Genomic DNA, 22,417 nt, shown 5'->3' with positions numbered 1-22,417 from the left:
CTAAAGGTTAAAAACTAATATTCATCATGAAAAACCCAATGCTTTTTTGCTTCATCATTTTATTATTACAGTGCCATACAAATGTTCCAACAAGACCCAAAAGGGCTTTTAGTATATTCTTTGAAGCCCACCCAGAAAAGGCTTGATCAATATAATTTAGAGCTTGACTTGAAGAAAAACCAACAAAATTTTACCCTACATTGATATTATAAAAGCACCTTGGAGAGGCCATCCAACATTGGTTCTTAGAAAGAAGCCCCTTCTAAGATAGAGGGCCCTTTAATCTATAGGTAATAATCCCATTATCTACCTTGCACATTGTGAGAATAACCCTAGAAACAACCATTTATCGATGAAGAGCTCCATGGCTAGGATCAAAAGTGGTAATTGCATGCTCCTAGTGGAAGATGCATTTTCTTGGTTTGGAAGTTGGTAAAGTCCCCCTCCTCCATAGCTCAACATTTGAAGCGACGGACAGGTCGGAGATCATTTTCCCTACTATGTGGGGTTGCGAGGTTGCCAACATTTACTAGAGTGCACTCTAAAGGGGGTAATGCAATGTGGCTTATGGGGTAGGGCTCTAGTAACCCCCCAAATAGTTTAGAGGACCATTGGTTTTGGTTTTGGTTTTTTTTTTCTTTTTTCTTTTTTTTGAGAGAGTAGAACTTTGAAATTACAACACACACACCCAACCCCCGTTTTTGACTTTGGCTTGCTTTCCATCGGTAGGCGACCATGTGGAAGGAGGGGAATCTAGAGAGAGAGGGGGTGGGCATAAAACATGAAAGAAGAATAAAACATATAAACATGGGAACATGGAAGGAAGGGACGGGCTCTTCAAAAATGGGCTCTCAAGAGGCTGGGAAGGCCACCTTCATTCTCTCACTCTCTCAACTCTTGCACACGATGCAGCCCACCACCACCACTCCATGAGCTGGCCGTCGACGACCCCATCATGCCTGGCCTCGCCGCCCACTCTCTTTCTTTAAGTCTACTCATATCTCTCTCTCTCTCTCTCTCTCTCTCTCTCTCTCTCCACACACGGCGAGTCGACGACCTCTCTCTCTATACACGGCACTTGACATTACGTTGCCAAATCTAGTATATAAGAAAACCATCTCTATCACCTCCATTTCTCTCTCTCTCTCTCTCTCTCTCTCTCTCTCTCTCTCTCACCTGTCACTCTTTCCTTCAGATATCGATACCCTATATTTCTGTAATTCAACACCCGTGCCTGTCGATCGAGCAGCCACTTATAATACACAGCTCTCTCTCTCTCTCTCTCTCTCTCTCTCTCTCTCTCTGTGACAGCCATTAAAGCTGCAGATATTTCTGCCCACCCCGCAGCAACAGCTTTCTTGACGCCGATTATGGGGCTGCAGGTGACATAAGGATAGCAAGAAACTATGGTCTTCTTGAAGAGACGATCGCAGGACAGAGAAATCGCTGAATCTCCAGCAGCGACTGGCGCAGCGCTTTTAATCAATTGGTTGATGGTAATTTGATGGGGAGGCACGGAGTTATGAACATGCAGAGCAGATCAGGCGACGAGACAAGAACAAGAGAAAGCTCTCCAGATCAAGGGACTAACATGAATAATATTATGCAGGGTCAGGCGCAAGGGGCTAATTCCCGGACTGCGATTCCGTGTGCCGCATGCAAGCTTTTACGCCGCAAGTGCGTCCAGGAGTGTCCCTTTGCTCCCTACTTCCCCCCTACAGAGCCTCACAAGTTTGCATCAGTTCACAAAATCTTCGGCGCGAGCAATGTCTCAAAAATGCTCATGGTATGTTACGGTTATTCCGAGGAAATTGACGCACAATTATATTGACTGCGTTTTTTTGGCTGCGTGGCTGGATTTGTGTGTGTGCCTGCCATAGAAGAGAAGTGTAGGTGCTATTACTAGAAATTTTGGACAAATTCTCACAATAATTGCCACATTGCAGACTTACTCAACATCATGAGCTTCTGTGAGGGAGGCACCGCATACCTAGCTAGGTACGATTAAGGGTAGGGGACCGCCTGCCCGGTGGGCAGGCCGGTGGTCCCCTACCCCCAATCGTACCTACCTAGGTATGCAGTCCACCGGGCCGGCGGTCCCCTACCCTTAATCGTACCTACCTAGGTATGTAGTGCTTCTCGAGCAGAAGCTCATGGTGTTATGCATTGAATGAGAACACTGAAAAAGATTGTTTTTCTACATGAGAATTTCTAAATCTTCTTATGTATTGTGTATGGCATAATTAGGTGTATGTCTGTGATGCACCTCATCTGGTTAAATTTCGAGCGCTAGTGCTACCTACGTGGCATTAACGAATGCCCTTGATTTTACTAGTGTCTACGTGGCACTAAAATCAAGGGTATTCACGGCATGTAGGAAGGAACTTATAGCAGGGCATTTATTAGTGCCACACAAGCACTAGTTGCTCCATTTTATAGGTCTCAAAATTTTAAGGGCATTTGCTAGTGCACAAGAGCTTTTGGACAAACGTTTGCAATACTTCTCACATTGTGACTTACCACAACATCATGAGCTTTTGTGAGAGAGGCACGAGCTTCTGCTAGGGAGGCACCACATACCTAACTAGGTGAGGTTGGGGCAGGGGATTGTCGGCGCATTGAGTGCGTTGGCGATTCTCTACCCCCAATCGCACCTAGCTAGAAATGCAGTGCCTTCCGTACGGAAGCTCATGATGCCCATTTGCCTATATGAGAAACTTTTGAAATCTTCTTGTGACAAAGACTAGTAAAATCAAGGGCATTCGCTAGTGCCACATAGACGCAACTAGCCCTATGTGGCACTAGCCGCTCGAAAACTATCACTAACCCATGCATCACAAATCCTTTCTAGAGTCTCCTCGTTTTCTTCATTTCACATCTTTCAAGCAATCAGTATTGTGCTGTGTGTTTGAATATATTGCCATGCTATTATATTTTTATCTAGTCCCTTGACTTTGTTATGTCCTCCATAATACTATACACTTCTTGTCCTTCCGGAAAGTACCTATCTTTATTTTTAATGATATTTATTGAGAGCTGGCATATAAGTCAAAGCTTTTCCATTTAAAAGAAACTTATCAGATTGTTCATTGGCGTCTCTATTGCACTTAAAAATCATCACAAAATACCAATTAATGCTAGATATCTCATTTTACACGACAGATCTTTATTGTATTCTTTTTTAAGAGTTTTTTTCCCTTATTCTTGTTGTCATTGTTAATAAATATAATCTTCTTTATTGCAAGAATCAGTTTTTCTATAGTTTTAGATTCTGGAATATCAATATGCTTGAGAAACATGCTTCCCACAGGAGGTTCCTGAACATCAAAGGGCCGATGTCGCAAATAGCCTCGTATACGAGGCGAATGCGAGGATACGGGATCCGGTTTATGGATGCTTGGGCGCAATATCAACCTTGCAACAAGAGGCGCAAGCTCTACAATCAGAGCTCCATGCAGTAAGGACTCAAATCATGAGATACAGGTTCCAAGAGAGTGCAATGGCAGCAGCAGCATCAGCCCATCATCACATTAGTAGCAACAATAATAATAGTAGCCTCAATAGTAGCATCAATGTTAATAATACTAGTGGAGCCTCCCTTGTAGCTCCACTTGCATTTAAAGTTCCATCAAGCATAGCCATACATGTGTCATCGACCAGCTTATCATCGTCGACGCAAACCACTGTGAATTCCGGTAGTAATGAGCAATACACAATGGGATCGCCGGAGAGTACCATGGCCTCTGTTGATCTCAAGGACCACTATTGGTCCCAACTCCATCAAAGTTGCTAGACTCTCTCTCTCTCTCTCTCTCTCTCTCTCTCTCTCTCTCTCTCTTTTGCATGCAAAACCTATGTGGTTGGACCTCTATACATCACCTCATTGCTCTCCTTGTCTTGTATTTATTGGAGGTCTTCCATTATTTCATTTATTAATACCGAGTCTTCATGCTCTCATACTATGGTTTTAGTCAATAGTGTTGTGGCTTCCTTTTTATATTGAGTCAAGAATGTTGTGGTTTTTTTTTAATTAATTCATCTAGCTTTTCGTTGGATCAAGTCGTTAATCTAAATATTTGACATATAGTATGCTCAAGCGCATGGCTTAGGTGGTAGTCACACAATGCACATGATATATCCATTTGTAGATCTCACTTAATGAACTAAGGTGGTGTTCATAAGATGCATCCTTTTCCGTTGCAATTAATCGAGCAAACTAGGGGAAGATTTGTTAATTTAAGGGATCAAAGCGTTTACCCATGCTCACCTTTAATGGGTCAAAGGTTTTGCCCATGACCATCACCTAGCCTAATCCTGGTTTCCTTTACCTTCCATCCTTAAATTAGTGGATCCATGACCTACATTCTCCTAAAGTTTATCTCTCCTTTCCTAAATTATAAATTTTCATATCATTTGTTACTATGGTTAGTTTGATTAGTGCAGTTCTACTACATTTGCTCCTTGCTTAGTGCTCGATAATATTTGTGATTATCTTCAGTTAGGATGCGTGTATTTCATTATGTGAAATCATCTTTCATGTATCAGAGCTTAGAGCCTTAAGCATATTCTTCTTAATTACACTCATACTTCATATCTCACGACATTAGCTATTGTCCATATTGTCTTCATTGTCCCAATGAATTTGTAGCCTTAAAAAATGGCAGAGAGTCGTCATTTTGCAATCTAAAAAGATGAGATACACATCAGACATATTGAATGGAGCTATTATCAAGTATGGGACTTGGGAATGGAGTTGTACGTTAGATCTTAAGTAGCTTTTACTTAGATCTTAAGCAGCGTCAACTTTGGAAGATTGTCTCTTGCAATGAGCCCATGCAAGCTCTGTCATCCAAGGACTATCCAAAAGAAGACATTGATGAACCAATTGAAAGCATTGGTCATTGTGTAGATTGACATGTATGGATGGTGAGAAACATGACCATATAACACTTGCAAGTATTGTAAAGAGCTATGAGCATACTAACTTAGATTTACCCATGTCTCCATGATCACAAGATTTAAAACTCAAATAGACAAGAATGGCAAGCAATTCCTTGGAAATTACATTTTTTTCTTGTTGAGGTCTTGCCTTAGGATTGTCCATCCCTAAGTCATTGTAAGCAGTCCTTGAGTCACCACCCACTGATCTAGAGAACTTGTAGCTCTAACCTCCAAATTAGTCTTGTATTAAAGATCTAGCAAGAAGAGGATCTTTGAATTAAAAAACTCTTAAATCTTAAAAGTGTGTGGCACTGGTTACCATGAAAAAGCCAATTGGTCCTCATCATGACATGAGTGGTGATTATCACAACCTCTACCATATATATCAACCATGGCCACAAGCATGGTTCAAAGCCCAATCCCAATGAACCAGTTCAGAAAGTAGTTGTGGAAAGTTTGGATAACTAGCAAAAGAATGCCACTATATTGACCAAGGTAATGTCTCATGCGCCACACCTCCATGAAGGAACCAATTAGAGAGAATTATGCGAGAATGAGAGAAGAACTAAAACTTTACATTGAATTATTTTATGAGTAACAGATGCAATGCAATGGTCCTCTTATGCAGAGGTCATATGCTTCTGCGATTTACAGATTAAGTGACATATATCTTGATGAGGATTTGTGGGCATAGATGGATAAAATAGGGTTGTTCAAACTTATGTAGTGTTTTAACTTTTAAGTCAGCCATTCCTTGGTTCAAGATACTCATATCAATGCTTATTCCATAAGTATGTGTAGCGAAGCTATAGAATCCCCCTTGATATATATACGATACCTTAGATTCTATTCATACTATTGAATGTAACATATTGAGTGTAGCAACAAGATAACCACAACATTAGTGCCAAATTATATTAACTTGACGTATCACAGCTCTCCTACAATTCCTATTCAAATGTCAAGCTCTAATGAGCTCAAACTAACAACATGACCCATGTGAGATTTTCAATTTTTTTGGCATGGTTGGTAGCTAGCAAATTACATCTTCTAGCAGCCAATCACCACATATAGGACCAGCTTTATACCCCTTGATTGAATAGCTTGCAACATTAGCAAAACATTTAGCTTGAGTCTAAACACTTTACGTGGTGGAAAGTTTAAGCTCACATGTGTTAATCACACTCCCGTACCCGCACAAAATCCATATCCCACACTGAAATTCCATGAACTTTAGCTCCTTTTCCTCGATGGCTTTGACATGTTAATCACATTCATGCCTCTTCATAAGCCTTAGAGATTGTCCATAAGAGGTACCAAATATATCTTGATGCTAGTAACTCGGAGTTTGGTTGTGGGATTATAAGAGACAATACTAGTACTCTTTTCTAAATTGAAAAAAACGTGGCAAGTTATAGCTTAAAAGAACTACTCGCCAAGTAGACCATATGCTTGATTGTATGGAGAATGGGTTTAGACCTTCCAAGCCAAGACCATCTTCATGCAATGTCATGGCTCTTGCTCTAAGGCTAAGAAATGGTGGAAAACTATAGTTTACAAGAAATACTAGCCAGAAAAACCATATGCTTAATTGTATGGAGAATGGGTAGTCAACACCCATCTTAATGTAGTGTCATCATTACTCTTGCTCAAGCTCGGGCCATTTAGACTTGATATGCTTGAATCCAAGAAAATTAAATGGAATTTTCATAATCTCATTCTTTGCTCCTTGATCCATAAGCTTTGCTAAGTCTAGGATCCAAAAACATAAATTGTGTATGGAGAGCCAATGGAAAACTATGAAGCACTTTGCAAGGAATCTTTCCATTGTCATCTTTATAAGAGTAGGTTACACATTTGAGACATCTCCTTGCTCTGAGATTGGCCGCCTATGTACGAAATAAAATCATTGATATATGCACATTGTGTATTGTATACAAGTCCAAGCTTGGTCATATTATACTTTACCTCATCTCTTGACAAGGGAAGAATTAACATTGCTTGAGGGTAGATATATTTGATAGAGTAGAGTAGCCTTTGGTCAATTGAGCGCACCCCACTCTTCGATTGAAATATCAAGGTTTTCTTAATTTAAAAATACTCTAAAAATTTATAAACATGCCATCTCTTACTTTAACAATGGTGAAATGGATGCATTACTCCAAGATTATCAGGCTCTAAGTAATCTCAACCCTTTTTGGATTTTCTTAAGTACTTCATCTCAAAGAAAATTTCTTGATCACATGCACCACTTTCTTTGTGCCAATCATCAAGGAAATTATTCATGAAAACATCACCATCAAAGACATCATTGCCTTGCTCAAGATGTGGACCATATAGTTTTTGAAGTCTATAGCTAGTTGGATCATTGCAAAGGAGTCTCATGTGATGAACATAAATTTGGCAATTTTTATTGTATCATAGAACTCATTGAATTGTGACCCCAATTGGCATGTCTAACCCTAGTGGCTGATTATGCTTACACATGCACACCTCCCTTATGAATACCTTGCATATGTCCCAGGTGACAATCTTTGAATACGATGAGGTGCTCAAAATTCTATTTGCATCATGCAATGATATGTACCCAAAAGTAAGCATACCCTTTTAATTAGCAAGAAATGGTAGCAAAGAGTATGTAGCCTTATTTTTGTCATCCTTAAATAATCTCCTTTCTATAGATATATGTTCAAGTATCCCATTGGAGGCATTAACAATGAGGAGACATGAGCTCTCTCTGTTTTCAATATCTCCATGCATTGTTGTAGTGCCTCAAACTCCTCCTTGCTAGGGAAATCCCCAGCATACTTGGAAACATCAATATAGATTGCCTATAATGCTTGCATTGCATGCAATAATCTTTGTGTAGCTTGAAGAGATCCATCACATCATTCTATAGCACATAGTACAAGTCACTCATGGGCACCACAAGAAGAATAAATCTTGGAAGAGATATCTGTGCTTCTGTCAAACTATTCACCTCATCAACTTCTACTATTATGGCACTTGGTTCCTCTTCAAATTCTATTTCAACCCTACCTTCCTCCACCAATTGTTCCTTTTTCCTCAGCTTATCTAATTCTACTTGATTATTTAGAAACACTCTAGCCACAATGCAATCCTAACAAGCTCATCCTCTCTCACCACTACATCATGAGTTTCTTGGTGAACCTTGTCCCTTACTACAACTACATCTTGAGCTTTTGCCTCAGGTGAACCACAGTAATCTTTTGTTTTATCTACAAATAGGAAATGAAATCAGCATGGTGTTGGACAAGGAAACATGTATGGCTTACTTTTGTCTTAATAATCTATGTTTAAATTTTGAAGTCTGCATAAAAGGTCCAAATTGTCCCTAAACCTTGTTTTAGATGATACAAGGGAAATATGTGGTAGATATTCTTAAGAAGTATGGCAAGATAGGTTTCAAACCAATCGACACTCCGTGGGACCAATATGTGAAGCTAGCTGATGATGGTCAATACACTATCAAAGTCTCATGTACTTGGCAATTACAAGGCCGGATTTGAGCTCTGTCGCGGGTGTTGTAAGTCGATTTATGCAAAAATTGTGTAAGAGTCACTTTGATGCAGTGAGAAGGATTATGAGATATGTGAAGGTTACTGTACACTTTGGCATGTTTTATGAGGACAATGTTGACTTTTTCTTTCCGATTATTAGAATGTGGATGGCTATACAACCAATTTGACCTTGCATATGCATTTTAGTTCTTTGATCAACTTTGGGTCTAGATGTCCCAATTTTTGGGCGCCCTCATTTTTCCACTCATATAGGTCACTTTTCTAGTATGAAGCTGACAAAAATATGACCCTCTGCTCTCATTCTCAATCATCCATATGTATGAGCATTCTCTTCAATTATGAAATTATTTCTCTTGGGTCATTCTCTCTAATTCCGTTTCATTGTTGTGTGCATATGTTCTTGAAAATAATGGAGCAATAGTTTTGATCCCACCAAGTTGGTTCAAAAAGAATTTTCTTCTAATCACACTCCTATATTGTCTCTACTACTATGCATGGTTATGGGAAGTTTCAAAACATCAAGTTATCTATTGGGGTTTAGGCCAACTGGATAGACGCCCGTCGCCCACTAAGTTATTAACCCATCCCTAACCTTATTCTTTTATGCCTAATAGAACAAGAATCTATAAGATCGTTATCCTTACTCTGTGGTCCACCCACTTTGTGTGTTTGCTCTTCTTCTCCCTCACATTCCATATGCACCCGTGCACTCTACAACTGGTATTTGAGCTCATATCAGAGGTCTTGTGGAGAGCTCAGATCGAGAGAGAGAGAGAGAGAGAGAGAGAGAGAGAGAGAGAGAGAGAGAGACAAAGAGATGAAGTTCGCATCCATATGACCGCAATTTCGGGCTGGATTTTGGTTCCAATGTTGATGCAACTTTTTCATTGTACCGAGTGTCCATCAGATGTCCTAAAGTTTTTAACCCCCTTTCAAAGTCGTTTATGCCCTTAGAATCTCCATTTGAGCAGCATCTCGGCTTATATTGACATAGGTTTGGTTTTTTCTACAATTGATTTCCTTGCATCCCATTGATCTTCAGCATCCCTCGTGTCCTTGTCATCAAATATCCACCTCCTCTGACAATCATCATACAACATCGACATCACGCTTGTAGGTATTCTTTGTATCGACACCCCTACTCTCTACTTTGATATACACACATGCTATGTGACATCAATGAGAGAGTGTTAGGGTATATTTGAGGGCTACCATATTGTAGTCTTGGAGTGGGAGTGTACCTTTTTCTCTCATAGAGTCTCCTGAGAAAGTGTTTTCCCGAGCACATTGCTCAGAGGTGGAGTTTTTTGCATCGGCATCACAGGTGGTTTTAGTGATAAAATTTTGACTAAGGTCTCCATCCCAGTCGAGGTGTAGATTTTTTTAATGACTTTATAGGTGGACTTTACTTGTCAGGGACATCTACTTTTTTCATACACATGTGTATTGCTCTCCGTGCATTTTGAAAGTAGTGTTGGTTTGTGTGAGCATTGCATTTATGGAAAACAGACTAGGGTTACCACTTTTCCATTGAATCGAGAGTTAGGGAATCCTCTAGACTTGGTACATAGTGACTTATGTGAGCCTATTCTGCATACATCTCTAGGGGGTGCATTATATGTCCTAAAATTCATAGATGACTCTACTCGAAAGAGTGGCTTTACCTCTTGAAGACGAAAGACAAAGTTTTTGCTCCGTTCTAGAAATTCCTTGCAATGGTAGAAAACGGGTTACACAAGAAGTTGAAGGCTATGTACACAGACAAAGGGGGAGAGTACGTCTCCACGGAGTTCAATAATTTTTTGTAGCCAAAGAGGAATTTGGTGACAGTTTACTACGCAGTACACACCTGCTTAGAATGGTATTGCTGAGCGGATGAATAGAACAATTCAAGAGAGTCACAACCATATTGCCTATGGCAAACTTACCTCTAGAGTTTTGGGGAGAGTCTATTATGATAGCAGTGTACATAATAAATTGATCACCTAGTACTCCATTGAATTATAAGCATTTGTAGGAGATGTGGACTGCCAAGAAGCCAAACCATGATACATTATGTGTATTTGGGTGTGATGCATTCTCGCATGTCCGTAAAGAGCTATGCAAGGAGCTAGATCCCAAATCACAATACGGGTTCAATAAGAATCTGTTTTTCCGGAGTCCCGAAGGTGCATCTTCATTTGATATGGTGCAGATGGAGGGATGGGCTATCGTCATTTGCACCCAAAATCTAGAAAAGGTATTCGTAGCTCACAAGCTATCTTCAATGAGTGAAATATGCACAGATATCCTATAAAAGAGGTTGAGTATTGCAAGGTCAAATACAAGGACGTACCCTCAAGTGAGATCAAACAAACAGCTCAATCTATGTTGAGCCAGCAGAGGATCACACCCACATTTTTGCTCACACTCATCATTTTTGTAACCATTGATTGTAATAAATGTCTTTCCGACATTGATTTTGAATTGAGCCATTCATTAAGTAACGGGACTCAATTGAGTTTCCAGCTTGTAATCCCGAAGTAATTTCACTTGCTGATGTAATTAGTTAGAGATGTTCTCACCTCCAAGGCTGAGGTATATAAGCCAAAGTTTTTGTAACCTAAGGAGATTCAGTTTTTAATCAAAGTGAGTTTTTGAGCGACGTGACTGTGTCTGAGAGAGAGAGAGAGAGAGAGAGTCTTATCTACTTGCTACGCGAGCTACGGAGCCGCCATTTGAGAAGCGACACCGCCATTGTGTTAGCAAAGGCGAGAGCTACGCACTGATACCAAGAGTGCGCGCTATCGGCTTCTATGTGTGGTAAGTTCCTACGAGCTTCGGTGTGATTTTTCTTCCAACTCGTGTGTCAGAATAGAGCGTGCAGCATATCTATAGAACCACAACAAGTAGAGCTACGCATTCGTACCATCGGGGTCAAGTTTTGATCACCTGTATTTTTCGGCCTGTCTTCATACGCGTTTATCGCACGGAGTGGTTATAGGTTGATTTTGCAGTTCAAGTCTTTAGGGTGTTGTTCTTACCTAGTGTATAGACTTCCCCTTGAGTTTGAGATCGATTCAATGATTCTAAATCCTGTTTCGTATAGCATTCATTCGTAGTAAGGATTTCAATCACTTGCGTATTTTAGAACTTAGATTTGATTTCCTTAGTAGTGATTGTCTTTAGAAGGTCGAGTAGGTGATTTGACACCCACCTAGTTGTTTTCATGCGCCTGCGGGTCAAGCTTCGTCCTCATCTGACAAATTCTGTTGTTGGTTGAGTTCTCGCTATTTAGCTTCCGCTAGCGGCGTAACCGCCTTAACATTTGGCGCCGCTGCCGGGGACGAGAGCCCTAAGTAGGTGACCTTAGACTAATCCTACGAGGTGAGTCGTATAAACTACTTTGTATACTAGAGTTAGAAAAGATCTAGGAGTGGTGGACTCCAAAGATCTCGAGAGATACTAGGAAGTGGGGAATTCCTGGGTCTTCCGTGTTGACAGTATTTTTAGTTTAGCTTAGATTTGTTTGTTGTTTTGTTGGTGTTGAGTAGTTGTTGATAGAAGAAGAATTTGCTAGTCCGTGAGTGGCAGTGAATCTCTTTAAAATCACAATTACCAAACCCATTTTATGATTAGGAATAGCTTAGGTAGGACTTCATTTGATCCTGATCTAGAGCTAATAATCATTGGAGTATTTGCTTGATATGGTTGATTGCATGTTAGATCACTAAACCGTCGAGTTAGTAGCGAAACTTGCAATAAACAAAAGTCAGAGAAATTTTCTGTGTATCCGGGAGTTGTTGAGCACTAGAGAAAGCTTTAGGAAGGATTCTGTGCCAAAAAACTGGAAATCTGCAACTCTAGACATCATACGCGTATGATGTCTAAATGACCAAACAGAAACCAAAACAGAAATTTTGACTTTACCAGAGTGATCAGGAGGGGGGTTATACCCTAATTTTCAACTTAAAACAAGAGCATTAACACTCAAAGAAACCCAAAAAGACAAGTCGGAGTCCAAGAAACGCAAAGAATAGGAAATTTTGGATTCAGATCTTGTTTTTACATTCAAACCTGACAAAAACACTTGAAACTCAATTATAAACATTGGAGAAGGCTTAAAACCAAGAATAGTCCAAATCTGTGAAAAAAGACATCATACGCGTATAATGTCTTTTAGCACATCCACTGCTTATTTTTTATATCTGACCTGACAAGATTGTTACAAACACTGTAGAAAAGCATAAATATCAAGTCTTGACCCAAACTGATGAAAAAGACATCATACGCATATCATGTCTTTGACCTAATTTTGGACATATTTTGATACTTTGCCAACACAGATCCATTGTAATAGTTGTCTAGAGGTTATATTTCAAGTTTCATCCCATTTGCATCACAATTGACCCAAAAAACAAGTTAAAAGCGGAAAATTGCCAAGAAAAGCCTAAATTAGCCATAACTTGCTCAAACAGAGTTCAAACTGAATTTTGTGAGTGGAAAGAGCATAAGGGGGCTACTGAGAGTGAGCATAACCAAAATAGTTTAAATCTGTGAAAAAAAGACATCATACGCATATAATGTCTTTTTCAGCATAACTGCAACAAAATTCTCACTTGATGAAACAGAAGTTGTCCAACTGACAAGATTAAACAATTGACCAAGTATCAATCAGTTTGGATCAATTCTGACCACAAAAACTTGAGGAAAACAAATTGCCGAGACGGAAAAGTTAAAGTCCTTTAGGGGAATTGATGAATTTGAGATCGGGCAGGAACCTCCAGAATAACCAACCAAAACAAGGGGAACCAGCAAGTGTCATATCAACCGAGGGAAGTGTAAACCAAAGTTGGGTGCAACCATTAGAGCCGATCTTTGAAGGAAGTGTCTCTGATACTTCTTCGGAGAGATCTTACGAGATTTTCACCGAACACTTGGAACACTTGAACCTGAACAACAGAGAAAATATGGCAGCAGGATCATCAAACCCTTCCGCCACAATGAAGCTATTGTTCATAAAATACCAGTACGACAATGAGCAAGGTGCCAAGATCTACAAAGATGGAATGGACCGCTATTGTGTAAAGATAGAGGAGAGACCTAGTGAGTTCAAGGACTTAGTGCCTGTGAGCTATAGCGGAGATAGATATCTAGATGACGAGGGTACCATGTACTTGGTAGTCCTAAACCCTAACATTGTGGACAACTGGGGATTGATGGGCACCAAAGCCAAAGTAGATGAAGAACTTGAGGAGAAGGCACCAATAATGAACTTCCCTAATGCGAGGTTAAGAAGAGAGAATGAAACTACAAGGATCAACAATGATAACATCTATGTGGGGCTATACAAATATAATAATGGGGAGCAAGATCTCTATTATAGATGTGAAGAACCCTACACCGGAGAGTTGACAGACCAAAAAAGACTTTATGTCTTTACCTACACAGAGGGATCAGAAGTGAAAATTGCCGCTTACGACAAGTATGGCAGGCAATACTCAACAATGGGCAAGAAAGAATTAGAAGGATATACATACTTTGGGGGACCACTACATCAGTATTATGTTACTTCTAGCTCACAAAGACCAGCACCAACAAATGGAGGGCAAAACCCAATGACGACAGGAGGACAAAGAACTCAGGCTGCTGACTCTTTCAGTCAACCTCAGTACTCGAAGCGCGGACCAATGGGATCATTACATTCCAGAGAGTCAATGGATACGAATCGAGGTAGTGCAATTCCAATCCCCACATATACCACTCCAGGTCCAAGGTTCGAAGCGGAACCATCACATTTACCTCCTAGTAGTAGATTCAGGGCAGGGGAACCGACAAGGGTAACCCATGAAGTCCATGATGCTAGAGAAAGCTTTAGCCGGGACACAGGAGCAATGAGATTGGTAGCAGACCATAGACGTATGAGACCATCTCAAGTAGCCAAGTGTATGCCAAAGAAGTATGGTGGTTCAGGAGATCCGTATGCACATGTGTCACTCTTTAAGCAAGTCTTAAGAGCTGAGCAGATAACCGATTTCCATACACAATACGAGGGATTTGGTCTTACTCTAGAAGGTACGGCATTGACATGGTTTCAACCACTGAACATAGGGGGATTCCATGACATTGACCATTTGCTAAGAGAGTTTGCTGAGGAATTCTCAAAACGGGGGATTAAGCACAATACGGTCTCACAAATATATGCTTTTAAACACAGAGAACACAATACGGTCTCACAAATATATGCTTTTAAACAGAGAGAACACAAAAAAGTGAAGGAAGCTTCACTTCGCTTCAAACAATACATTGAGAGATGTCCAGTACGTGAACGACCACAAGATGACAGACTATCTGTTCTCTTTATTGAGGGACTGAGAAACGACACTCTCAAGAAGGACTTGCACTTGAAAGCTTGTACAAGTTTCGAGCAAGTAACGAGAGAGGCATTGTACTTAGTGGATAACTGTACGGTTTATGGAGAGGTGTCAGCGGATACAGATTTTGCATCCAGTAGCTCCTCCTCCGTAGCGAGCAAGACTACCACTAAAAAGAATGTTCAAATAACAACCATGCCAAATGTAGAGCAAATGATAGAAGATGCTCTAAAAAGGATGGCACCATACCAAAAACCATTGCCAAAAACACTGAAATGGTGTGCTATTGAACAAAAATGGACAAACCATCCAACAGAGGAGTGCTATTACAACAAAGGGTATGTAAGGGAGCGTCAGTATGCACCTCCTGCTCAATTAGCACCACCTCAGATACATCCAGTACCTCGATACCCAACGGGAAATGTACCAGGACCTATGGGGATAGAAAGACCGCAACTGGTATTGGGACAACAACCACCTTTACCAGGAGCAAGACCAGTGGGCATTAGATATGCACCAACCTTAGAGAATCAGGAAGAACAAGCCTTAGTGCCTGTTCAAGCCTATTATGAAGAATCTAGTGCACACGTGTCTCCAACTGTGTATTACCCACCAGAAGAACCCAAAAAACCAGAACCATGGGGCATGATTGGGAATGTTGGAACCCCAACAGTTACAAGTGCTTCTGATGAAGAGAGATACAATTTGGACGCAAGAACATTGATGTTCATAGCTCATGGAGGGTTAACAGGACAAAGACCATCCTATCCACAAAGGACGAATCAAGTGGGACCAAGACCAGCACTAGGACCCTGTTACAAGTGTGGAGGTGACCATCTGATGAATGTTTGTCCACATACGGAAATCATTAGAATTAACGCTTATTGCACTGAGTGTGGGGTTACTCACTTCATTGAGGATTGTTCAAAGAATCCAAACAAAGTGCAAAAGACGACATTGAATATGCTAGAAACTATTCCTACCAGCAGTGGGTCTGAAAATGAAACTCTGATACCAACGCAAGTTGTTACTAGAGCTCAAGCTAAGAAAACCACGAGAGAACCTGAGAATGGAAAGTTAGCGACTGAAGTGGTTAGTCAAGAACCGCGGAGTCAGAGAAACACATGGAAAGCTAGAAAAGCACGCATGAAGTTGAGAAAAGAACGTGAAGACGCTATTCTAGCTGAGGAACTAAAGCAAACGAAAGAAAGATTAGAAAAACTTGAGAGTCAAAACGGAAAATGAGAGATGAGCCCGGAAAGAACGAAACAAAAGAGTATCAAAGAAACAACGAGCTTAAGCTCAGGGGGATCAGTGCTAGTCGACAAAGTACATGAACCATTGGACGCACTAATGAAAGCATACGAAGCTAGGTTAAAGAACAACCAAACACAAGAACAGAGGTGGATGACATACCCAAACGCGGAATTGGAAAAGCAGAGACTTGAAATGTACCAGAGAATGATCGAGACTGCACAAGCCTTATTAGAACCACCAAAAGAAACAATGAATTGTGGAACGGAAAACCCAATTCAGCAAGAGACTGTCGTTTCACGGGTAGCTGAAAAGACTCCCAGTGCACAAAAGCCTGAAAATATACACAAGGATGACCGCATAGTGTTGAACACAACCGATCAGGAGATAGAGAGTTTTCATCCAGTCATACAGAGGTCTTACGGAAGAGATGAGGATTATAATGAATTTTGGAAACAAGTGAGAGAGGCAAACTTTGCAAACGAGCTAAGTTGCCAAGCTAATCAGACAAATTGGGAAAAGGACATCAGGAATCCTCCCATAGTGGAATTTGAGGCAGGATCTCAAGTGGACTTGGATCTGCAATCTTACTGGGGAGATGGGGGCTCTGTTAGAACAATGGAGAGCAAACCTCACTCACTGAATACCTTACCTTCATACTTAGGAGAGTATGAAGCAAAATCCGAGATTAGAGCACTTCCCTCACGAAGAATCTCATCAGAAAAAGTCATGGACTCGCAAGGATTGATAGAGATCTTGTCAACACCAATGACATGCACTATCACTCTAGCTGAGCTTTTGAGGCTAAGACCACATATGTGGACCACTGTAGGAAAATGCTTGGAGAAATTAGGGATAAAAGACCCAACATTGAGACTGCAAGAGGGTATACAAGAGCTGAGTAAACCACAAAAGAACGCTAAGCCTGTACCCTTAAACAACGTCGGAGAGTATTGTGAAGGTGAAGAGGGGAATACAACATTACCAGTTGAATTCCAAGGCGTGAACACGATGGCAATACTAGACAGCGGAGCTGGGGTAGCCATTGCTACAAAAGAAATCTGGAAAAAATGGGGGAAACCAGCAATAAGGAAGACTAGGTTGAAACTCCAATTACCAGATGGACACATGGAGAAACCTATGGGGTTATTAGAGAAAGTTGTAGTGACTTCTTGCGGCATTGAATACGAACATACTTTTGCTATTGTCGATTTTGGCAAGGAGAATAACTATGATATCATACTGGGAAGACCATTCATGAGACAGTTGAAAATGGTCCAGGATTGGGGCTACGATCACATATACCTGAGAAATATGGAAACCACTACACGTGTGAACCTGAAAGACCATAGCTACAAAGATGTGAACCGAACACCGGTGGAGGAGTTTGATTCAGCTACTTTGGCGGGATCCGAATTTCCAGCTTGGTCAGGTAAACCCAAGGAGTTATGGATGTGTGGAGCTTCGCAATGTGGAAGTCTGAAACGAGAAGAATGTGTTTTAGAAAGGGCTATCGAAGACGAAACTTATATAGGAGAACCCTTTAGAGGACACGCTTGAACCATTAGAATGGACACACATTCTAGTAACCCTAGATGTTTGTGCAATTCCAGATGGTCCCACAACGAAATTTTGCGACAAGGACGGGTACGATGTGGTTCCGTACTTCATGTTGAGAACTGTACTCGAAAAAGAAACTGAAAAGAACGATACACTGGAAAAGGAAGATGAAGAGGAGGTGTTTCACGACAGTCCCGATCATCCTGAGGGGGGAAATGAAGCAGACAACGAGTCAACGGACAATTCAAGCGGAAACGAAGAAACTATAACAGATGTCCAATTTTATGATTTTCCGAACCAAACTAAACAACGCCAGAAACGCTATAGAGCAAAGAGAAAAACAAAGGGGGTTAGAACCAATCCGATGCCTAGAATAAGAGGAAAAAATCAATTCCTAATGCTAGTAAAGGTGGAAGATTGTGTTAAGGACAAGATTTCTGGAAGAATGAGAGGCAATGATCAAAAGAGCTTACGAAAAGACAAAAGAGGCTCAAGAAATCGAGTTCAAAGGAATGGAACGAAAACTGAAACTGAAAAATCAGAAAAGAACAAGCGCAACAGAGAACACACGAAGTCCAAGCTAGAACGTAGAAACAAGTACAGAGAGCTCAAGAAAACTCTGAAAGAAGTTTGGACGACAGAAATTGAGAGTGGAGAGGACGAAAACGCCAAAATCAAGGAAAACATGGATGTTCCCTCTCACTATAGGAAATTCACAATAGAGGATAGGAAGGTGGTATTAACCCAACCTATTCGAGAGAGAGAGAGAGAGAGAGAGAGAGAGAGAGAGAGAGTCTTATCTACTTGCTACGCGAGCTACGGAGCCGCCATTTGAGAAGCGACACCGCCATTGTGTTAGCAACGGCGAGAGCTACGCACTGATACTAAGAGTGCGCGCTATCGGCTTCTATATGTGGTAAGTTCCTACGAGCTTCGGTGTGAGTTTTCTTCCAACTCGTGTGTCGAAATAGAGCGTGCAGCATATCTATAGAACCACAACGAGTAGAGCTACGCAATCGTACCATCGGAGTCAAGTTTTGATCACCTGTATTTTTCGGCCTGTTTTCATACGCGTTTACCGCACGGAGTGGTTATAGGTTGATTTTGCAGTTCAAGTCTTTAGGGTGTTGTTTTTACCTAGTGTATAGACTTCCCCTTGAGTTTGAGATCGATTCAATGATTCTAAATCCTGTTTCGTATAGCATTCGTTCGTAGTAAGGATTTCAGTCACTTGCGTATTTTAGAACTTAGATTTGATTTCCTTAGTAGTGATTGTCATTAGAAGGTCGAGTAGGTGATTTGACACCCACCTAGTTGTTTCCATGCGCCTGCGGGTCAAGCTTCGTCCTCGTCTGACAAATTCTGTTGTTGGTTGAGTTCTCGCTAGGTAAGAACAACACCCTAAAGACTTGAACTACAAAATCAACCTATAACCACTCCGTGCGGTAAACGCGTATGAAGACAGGCCGAAAAATACAGGTGATCAAAACTTGACCCCGATGGTACGAATGCGTAGCTCTACTCGTTGTGGTTCTATAGATATGCTGCACGCTCTATTCCGACACACGAGTTGGAAGAAAACTCACACCGAAGCTCGTAGGAACTTACCACACATAGAAGCCGATAGCGCGCACTCTTGGTATCAGTGCGTAGCTCTCGCCGTTGCTAACACAATGGCGGTGTCGCTTCTCAAATGGCGGCTCCGTAGCTCGCGTAGCAAGTAGATAAGACTCTCTCTCTCTCTCTCTCTCTCTCTCTCTCTCTCTCTCTCTCTCTCTCTCTCTCTCTCTCAGACACAGTCACGGGTTATGCCTTTTGGTCTAACCAATGCTCCCGCAACCTTCCAGAGGCTGATGACGCATGCTTTCAAAGAATACTTAAGGTTGTTTCTAGAAATATACATGGATGACTTATGTGTACATTCTCTTCTGAGAGATGAGCATCTAGAACACCTAAGAAAAGTATTTGAGAAATGTAGGACATATCGCATTTGTCTCAATCCTGAGAAATGTGTGTTTATGGTCCGACAGGGCAGAATTCTGGGACATATTGTCTCACAAAACAGAATATCCACGGATTTAGAGAAGATAAAAGTTATAGTGGATATGCCTAGACCAACCAATGCGAAACAAGTACAGAGCTTTATGGGACATTGCGGATATTATAGACGATTCATTTACATGTACGCTATAATAAGCCAACCACTTTACAGGCTAATAGTGAACTTTGAATGGACAGAGGAGTGTGAGGAATCGTTCAAGAAATTGAAAGAGGCACTCATTACTGCTCCAGTCTTGAAATCACCAGATTGGGAGAAGATATTCCATGTGCATATAGATGCTTCGGCATATGCAATAGGATGCATTATGGCTCAGCCAGAAGAAGGAAACATGGATTTTCCTATCTGTTACGCCAATCGACAGCTCAACAATGCAGAGAAGAATTACACCACAACAGAGCGAGAGGGATTAGGAATTATATATGCTGTGAAAAAATTTCGGCATTATCTTCTAGCCAACAAGTTTGTGTTTTTTACGGATCACCAAGCCTTGCTCTACCTAGTGAATAAACCATGCAATACCGGGAGAATAGTGAGATGGTTCATTATCTTACTGGAATTCGACTTCACGGTAGTAGTAAAGAAAGGAAAAACACATCTTAGAGCTGATCATCTTTCGCGATTGACGAATGGAGAAGATCCTATAGGAGTAGATGACGACATGCCAGACACGTACTTGTTCAACATAGAAATGATACCGAAGTAGTCTCAAAATGTCGTTAACCTATTAACCTATGGTGGAGAGTTCGATAGAAGAGAATACAACCACAAACATATTGCTATTCAGCAATCCAAGAATCTTCAATTGGTTGCAGGAAGGTTGTATCAATTGGGACATGATCATGTTTTACAACTATGCATCAATCCTGAGGAATATAATATATATCTACACGAAGCACATGTTCAGGAATGTGCATTTCATTGTTCAAGAAGAAACACATATAGGAATTTGTTACAATTGGGAGTCTATTGGCCAGGAATGAAAGAAAGCGTACATGAATATGTCACTGTATGTATTGTATGTTCATCAAAACCGCCAGCAGAGTATTCGACATTATATCAGATAACAATCGCTCCAGAATGGAGTCAGTATATTGTTGAATATCTCACAAATAGAACTTTCCCAGAAGGAACTTCAAAAGCACGTCAGAAATCTGTAGAAACAGAAGCTAGAGATTACGCTTTAATAGGAGATCAACTCTATAAGAGATGTAAAGACAACCAGCTTAGGATTTGCGCATCAGAGTCCGAGTATGTGATAATCCTAGAGCAAGCTCATGGAGGAGTAGGTGGAGGCCATTTCTCAAATGATAAGACAGCAAAACTTTTCTTAGCCACAAATTTGGTGGCCAACATTACATATGGACGCTGAGGAATACGTTAAACGGTGCGATGACTGTCAGCGGACCAAAGTACCACTTAAAAGAGATGATATGCCGCTTAGACCAATGATGGGGACAAGAGCTTTTGCAAAATGGGGGATTGATTATGTCGGACCCATTTCACCTCCTGCATATAAGACTCATGCACAATACATCATTGTGGCTACAGACTATCTAACAAAGTGGGTCGAAGCAAAGGCAACTCAAAAAGCAAATGCCAGGACCACGGCACAATTTCTATATGAATACGTCTTTGTACGATATGGATTGCCAATAGAAATTGTGAGTGATCGAGGCACACATTTTATAAATGAAGTGATAGAGATCCTTCTAGATGAATTCATGGTAATCCATAGGAAATCAGCCCCGTATCATCCACAAGCAAATGGACAAGCTGAAGCAACAAACAAAACCATATGCACGGTCCTTACGAAGATTGTATCTAAGTCGAGAACTGACTGGGACCAGAAGTTGCATTCAACATTATGGGCATATAGGGTAGCATATAAAACATCAATAGGAACGACCCCATATAACATGGTTTTTGGGCTAAATGCTATCTTACCAATAGAATTCTTGTTTTCAACCTTAAGGGTGGCTAAGGATCTAGAGTGGACAGGGCACGAGCTGTCTGATAGAATAGATGACCTGGAAAAGCTAGACGAGCTTCGCCTAAAAGCAGTAGCTTCTATCTACACTCAAAAAAGGCGACAAAGAGAATTTTTTGATAAGCATGTGCGGACTAAAGAGTTTAAGGTTGGGGACTATGTCCTAGTTTACACTCTGAAACAGCATGCTAAGAAGCTTAAAAAGCGAGGGATGGGACCTCTAGTGATTAAAGATCTATCACCAAGTGGAGCCGTCAAGCTTGCTACATTAAACGGAGAAGAAATGCCCAATTGGATTAGTGGATGCAGAGTGAAAAAGTATCTTTTGCCGCTAACCCAAGACATGCTTCTCAAAATACATCAAGAAAAGCTGCGTGTCCAAAAAAAGAAAAAAATTGTAGAGGAAGCGCAAGCCGAGGCGAAGGAAAAAATGGAGAAAAGAAGACTACTGCGTCAAAAACAGCGCAATGAAGGAGCAATACGAATAAACGCAGTCAGTATAACAGAAATGGATAATGACAAAGAAGAACCCATCATTGAATGCAAAGTAGGAACCAACCAAATCAAAGCCAGAGCACTATTGGATTCAGGAGCTCAAGCTAACCTACTTTCACTCAGTTTGTATAGACAATTGACAAATGACACTAAACTACAAACTGCCAAGCAAGAGTTAAAGAGTTACTCTGAGAATTCAATCAAAACTGTCGGATGCACAGTT

At 40.8% G+C, this 22,417-nt stretch overlaps 1 protein-coding gene across 1 annotated transcript; it reads left to right on the top strand.

Annotated features, from left to right (window-relative positions):
- Nucleotides 1–1,142: 1,142 nt before the first annotated feature.
- On the top strand, nucleotides 1,143–3,963 carry LOC147463728 (LOB domain-containing protein 15-like). The gene is made up of 2 exons (XM_086529463.1): nucleotides 1,143–1,786; nucleotides 3,311–3,963. Exons 1-2 carry the CDS (start codon nucleotides 1,505–1,507, stop codon nucleotides 3,791–3,793), a joined length of 765 nt encoding a protein of 254 aa, XP_086385589.1. The 5' UTR covers nucleotides 1,143–1,504; the 3' UTR covers nucleotides 3,794–3,963.
- The last annotated feature ends 18,454 nt before the right edge of the window (nucleotides 3,964–22,417 follow it).

The sequence above is a fragment of the Adiantum capillus-veneris genome, chromosome 2 (assembly GCF_014529385.1).
Source record: "Adiantum capillus-veneris isolate H3 chromosome 2, ASM1452938v2, whole genome shotgun sequence".
Classification (NCBI taxonomy): domain Eukaryota; kingdom Viridiplantae; phylum Streptophyta; class Polypodiopsida; order Polypodiales; family Pteridaceae; genus Adiantum; species Adiantum capillus-veneris.
Note: the sequence above shows the minus strand (reverse complement) of the source record. Positions and strands in the feature narration are given on the sequence as shown.